At 38.0% G+C, this 5,644-nt stretch overlaps 1 protein-coding gene and 1 pseudogene across 1 annotated transcript in view; both read right to left on the bottom strand.

Annotated features, from left to right (window-relative positions):
* Positions 1 to 1,055: 1,055 nt before the first annotated feature.
* Positions 1,056 to 2,688, bottom strand: LOC140344397 (surfeit locus protein 6 homolog; annotated as a pseudogene).
* Positions 2,689 to 3,821: 1,133 nt separating this feature from the next.
* Positions 3,822 to 5,644, bottom strand: part of LOC140344396 (palmitoyltransferase ZDHHC15-like) — a 5,329-nt gene continuing 3,506 nt past the window's right edge. Inside the window, exons 2-3 of the mRNA XM_072431523.1 lie at positions 4,236 to 4,263; positions 3,822 to 3,947 (exon numbers count right to left, since the gene is read on the bottom strand). Coding sequence (XP_072287624.1) covers positions 3,822 to 3,947; positions 4,236 to 4,263 — 154 coding nt within the window. The remainder of the gene's footprint in view (positions 3,948 to 4,235; positions 4,264 to 5,644) is intronic.

The following is a 5,644-nucleotide window of genomic DNA, read 5'->3' as shown; positions in this document are numbered from 1 at the left end:
AAGTAAAATGCAGTATTCTTGTTTCTCTAAAACCTATATACTATAGCAATGTTAAGAAGGAATATGGCATTGGGAAAATACCACACCTTACTTTATCATAATACACATATTGTATATGCTACTCTTGCCATGTCTGATCATATTGTTGGTTGTAAAACTTGCTTCAATACCTACTGTCTTAACTACTCAAGAAGAGATGAAACTCCCTATTACAGGCTAACTTGTTCCAGAATGGGGTTCGGATCGTTTTTTAAACAGAATGCATTGCTGGAGGGTCACCTCTTCACTATCCTTGCAAAGTACAGCACAGCTGGCAAAGAAATATCTATCCTCCTAGGTCACTAGTACAAAAAACATGAAGCACGCTGGTAGTAGCAGGGATCCGTTAGAGCAGTGGTCCCCAACCTTTTGCGGCTCGTGGTCCGGAGTCCTGTATCACTGAAAGTGGTAGAAACTTCCCTTAGAGTGACGTCAGATGCCAGAACCTGTCCAGAGACACAAGTCGCCCACCACCCTAAGACTGCGAGAGACATGGTTTGTGGCTCTGGGCGGTGCGCCCCCCCTCCCCAGTAGGGTCACCACTGGTCACCGTGCTTTCGCGGCACACGGATCAGGGGTTGGGGACCTCTTTTACTTGCTTTTACGGTGTCCAATCCTCGAGCAGACAGAAGTATGACAGAAGTATGAAAGTGGGAGATACCCTGAGTGCCTCAATGGACAAGAACAAAAAAGAATTCTTCCACTGTTTTAAATGACACAAGATCTCACACTGCCATAAAAGGATTGCTAAATTTAAAATGAAAATATATTGTGTGACACGTTCTAACAACTGATATCTGATCGTACCTATATGTCACACTGTTTCCTTTAGGTTTCACATTCCAACTTATTCCAATGTTAACAGAAAAAATACAAGACAGCTATTATCAACACAATTCTTTTTGTAATTTATTTTTAAAAGCAGGGTTTGATATATATATATTTTTTTAAAAAAAAGGTCACCATTCAACTTTTGGGGTCCTGTTGATCTGTCACATGTAAACTCCAAAGTATGAACTATTTACACACAAAATATCATATAAAACCCTTGTAATTACAAAATCAGTATTATTTAATATTAGATTTGGCCAAGTCCTCTGGCATGACGCGCCCTTTCTTGCAAGCTCTGTTCTTCCTCTTTTCTATCTTGGCCATTTTCTTTTATCCTGACGCTGTTGCATTTTCTCTGTCGTCTGCTGCAGTCGCTTGTCCCAGCGCTTCTTTTTCTGTTCCCGCTGCTTTTCCTTGCGCTTTAAGGCAGTTTTTAACATTCCTTCTTCGTCTTTAATCTTCAGTCCTTCAGCTTTGTACAACACATTAGTCCATTTAATTTTAGATTCAAACTTCTTGGCTTTTTCTTGGTCTTTGGCCCTTAATTCTTCAAGCTTACTCTTTCGTGCCTCTAGGCGACTTAGTAGCTGTTTGTAGTTTTTTCCAGTCATGGGTGTTTCCTTTTACCCTTTCTTTTTTTTCTTTTTTCTTTATGATTTTATTGAGAGGTTCATCATGGACTTCCACTTTGTCAAAAACTAGTGGCACCTGTGTATGTGCATGTGTATCTTCCACAGCTTCTTTTACATTCTGTTCCACATTAGCAGTTTCATCCTCTTATGTCTCCAGTGAAGCTTTAAGTTTCATCCCCTTCTTTTTCTCTTCTTCCTTTCTCTTTCATGTTTCCTCCTCTGGTGTATTTTCTCAGTTTCTTCAGCTTAAAGTGATTTGTGGGGAAACTGAGGATAAAAACAAAAGTTTCAATGTTTGATTTAGCATTAAAGAGGAGATAAGTGATATATGGTTAGATGGTTCTGTTCAGCAGGAAAAATGTATAGCAGCTGTGAGAGAAAAAAAAGGTATTTTTGGTTTAACCAATTCTTTTCTGGATACTTATTTTTGTGTGGGTGTGGCAGTGCATGTCATTCACCAACTGTGAGCCAGTGTTTCCCAACTTCTTAACATGGAGGGATCCTTAAAATAACTTTCCAGTCTGCAGGGAACCCCTACTATGATTTCTATATCCACAGCTCACAGTACATTAGTGTAATGGTCAGTGGGAAGAATGTCTCTTACAATGCTGGCTAGTGGGAAGAATCTCACAGATAGCCAAAACGAGCAATGGTCTCACTAAACTGACCAGAGAGTCACAAACTGTTATTGCTCAAGGAAACCCCAGCAATCTCTGGAAGAACCCTAGGGATCCATGTAACCCTGGCTGGTAAAAACGGCTTTAAGTTAATATTTGTCCCTCTTCCCAATCTCCTAATGTTGTGTGGGATGCTGGTAGCCATCATTCCTGCCATGTACTGTTCACATTCTACATAAGTAAAGCTGGAGAAATGATTTCTGAAAGACAAATGAACAAAGAATCAGTGCTCTTCCAACATTTTCAGGGCGTTCCTATTGACCTAAATTACAATGTTAGTGGACACATATCAAATAAAAAAAAAAAAAAAAAAAACAGACTCTCCAATGCCAGATTCAAATTCTTATCTGAACTTCTCCATTTGCTACTAAGCTAAATAGGGACAATTGCTCCTACTCAGAATTCCTTTGCCTACATAAATGTTGGGTTAGTGGCTTTATAGGTGACCATCTGAACAAGTCCAGAGATACCTTTAACTGAGAATTCACTTTGCACCTGAATATGTTCATCTGTAGTAAATCATCCCCATTGTGTCCCAATTGAAACCTCTCTTTAGAATTTTATGGCTTGGAGTTGTGTTCTGTATGGTACATTAATTTATATATATTGTTAAGATGTGTTGTATGAGAAGGATTTTTAGTTGTATAGATCCTCATTGTCTAATGTCGTGCCCCCAAGAGAGCTTTACTAAAGATAATTCAAAATGAAAGTAAATTGAGGGGTACCAAGTAAAGAAAAACAAAAATTTTCTCCTTTTTTGTAGCATCACTTTTTTTGGTTTGTATTACCTATTTTTTGGTTTAAACCCTATGGTTTGTCACTTACTGATCATTGAAAATGATGCATCCATCTATGACAACCTTGTACATACAGTGACAACACAAATGTGTGATTTCACTGCAGAACGCTGTCACTTTATTACAATTTACAAATAATGGTTCCCCAGCATATACTCCCACAGACAGAACATTGATGGCAGCGATCAGGCTTCACCACCTGGCACCGATCATAAAAACGAATTGCTGAAATATATAAAGTAGTGTGGTTAGTGTATATGGTAACTCCTAGATGTATGACAATGCTTACATGTTTACAGTAGAAAATAAATCAGAAGTAGATGTAACATAAAAAATATTCCTCACTTATATATACTCATTATTAAAGCAATGTTACAGTAAAATAAACAAATTTTGCAAGGCAAAGTAAATTTAAAACAATCAGTTAAAACATTAAAATCACTGACAGGTGAAGTGAGTTGCATTGATTTTCTAGTTAAAGAAAAAATGACAATGTGGTGTGCTACATTAAAAAAAAAAAATGCAGCCGACATTAGTTTTATGTGCAATTTACTGCATTGTCTATGCAAATGAATGGGCTGCCCCAAAACAACTCAACTCAATGTGCTACATGTTTTATAATGCTGGACACAGACACTTTGTGATCAAGGTTACCAAGCAAAGATCCAAGCAATTTACAAACAGAGCGATTCAAAGAGTCTAATGGGGAAACCAGTGTCAGGGTCAAGGGCGAGATTCATATGACAGATCAAAGACAAAATACATTCACAAAGATCACATACAAAATTCACAGGCATACAAGTAGTGTTTGTGCCCCTTCACAGTATATTCATAAATACGTCTGGCTAACCTCCATTTGCTGTTTGTGTATAAATTGGTAGCTTCTTTGCAAATTCAGCAAGGAATTGCCTCTGAATCTCTGAGCGCTCTTCATTGTCATATCTCTCCTTTTCAGTGTAAGGCAGCAAAAACTGAAAGCACAAATATGAATTCAGTCCTACAACTATGCAACACTTGTTAGAGACACAGTGAAACTATGCATCTAGATTTTATGGTCAGCCATAAAAGCTACTTACAATTATCCTGTTACAGAACTATAATTTGATTATAATTGTCCTAATATGCATTAATAATTTCCAGTAATGTTCAACAAGCAATAGTATTATCACCACACTCTTCCAAGGCTACAAAAATATTTTATGATCTTGCCACCAACTACATACCTACTCCCTTTTTTATTAGGAGACGACTAAACAAACCTTCTCTTCCATAAGGGTGACAACACTGCTTTTAAATAGACACAGAACATTGAGTGTGTTGTTACTGCGACAAAAAGTGTGCTACTAGCAGAATTACCAGGTAAAAATTAGGAATAAATACCATGGAAAAAAAGTGAATGCAGCAACCGAGTAAACAAATTGGATTTCAGTGTAGAAAAGAAAAATTTGTATCAGTGATATGCATGTTTTGAAAAAGCTTTAAATACTATGTTAATAAAAAAAAGCAAAAAAATAAATTCACGTGTGTTTTAGTTATAAGAAAATGGTTGTAGGCTGAAATTTCCACTAGCTTATTGGGTCCACAGGCATTAGGACCTACAGGAATCAGATTGTGAAGCTATTATGGGCTCAAAAGTAAATGTGTTTATTTTGTGTTATTAAAGAGGAGCTAAACTAAACGTGCCTAAAAAAAATACACTTACCTTCAATCCCACAGGGCAGTCCGATCCATCCAGGGTGTCTTGCATCAGGTCCTGCTTCGTGCCCGCACCCGTCCCGGAGTCGGCGCTCTGGGTGCTGCCATCTTCTCCTATTCTTCCTGGTTCTTCATCCTATGTCTCCCGACCCAGGTGTGAGATCGGATGACATAGGATGAAAAAAAACGTGCCGATCTCCCTGCGCATGCGTGAGATCGGCAAATTTTTCTCTCTGCGTGAAAAGGCTCCTTCTGCGAATGCCCAAGCTGCTCGGGCATGCACAGAAGGAGCACCCAAGAGCCTCTCAGGATGTGTGACGTAGGTATCCCGGGAAGCTTTGCGCTCCCATTCATTCTGGATCGCCTACGGGCCAGTGCTGCTGCTGCTGCAAAAAAAGAATTTTTACCTTATATAAAAGGGTTTTTATATTATGTGAAATTTCTGAGTTTAGGTACGCTTTATTGAAAGTTCCACTTTAAATATGTGACTCTCCACTATCCCCATACACTGTGACAATATAACGATGAAACTACCCTATGTTATGATATAAAGAATAGAATGACTAAATAAGTTTTAGCATTGTACAGTTTATAAAAGTGATCTCTGAATTCCCCCGTCAGTAAAATGAGTCTGAGAAAATCTTGTTTCACAGCACCAGAATTATAAATAAAATGAATGAAAGTGATGTGCAGTTGTCAAATATATTTAGAGTACAATTATAATGACTTACCTTTTTCTAGAGAATGTTCTATGGTCAAGAAAATAACACAAAATACACATTTTACCACACAAGCTTAATAAATCCTACAAATCAGCACGAATGACACAAATAAAGCCAGAAGTATTTGTACCATACACTTCCTGGTCATTAGTGATTTGTTGCTCTGCACCAAACCTAAGGTCACCAATTCCCTCTGCTATTTGCTGGCTTTGTTTGTATATATCTCTTAGACTGTAAGCTCTTCGGGGCAG

Source organism: Pyxicephalus adspersus, chromosome Z, assembly GCF_032062135.1.
Source record: "Pyxicephalus adspersus chromosome Z, UCB_Pads_2.0, whole genome shotgun sequence".
In the NCBI taxonomy this organism is placed as follows: Eukaryota; Metazoa; Chordata; class Amphibia; order Anura; family Pyxicephalidae; genus Pyxicephalus; species Pyxicephalus adspersus.
Note: the sequence above shows the minus strand (reverse complement) of the source record. Positions and strands in the feature narration are given on the sequence as shown.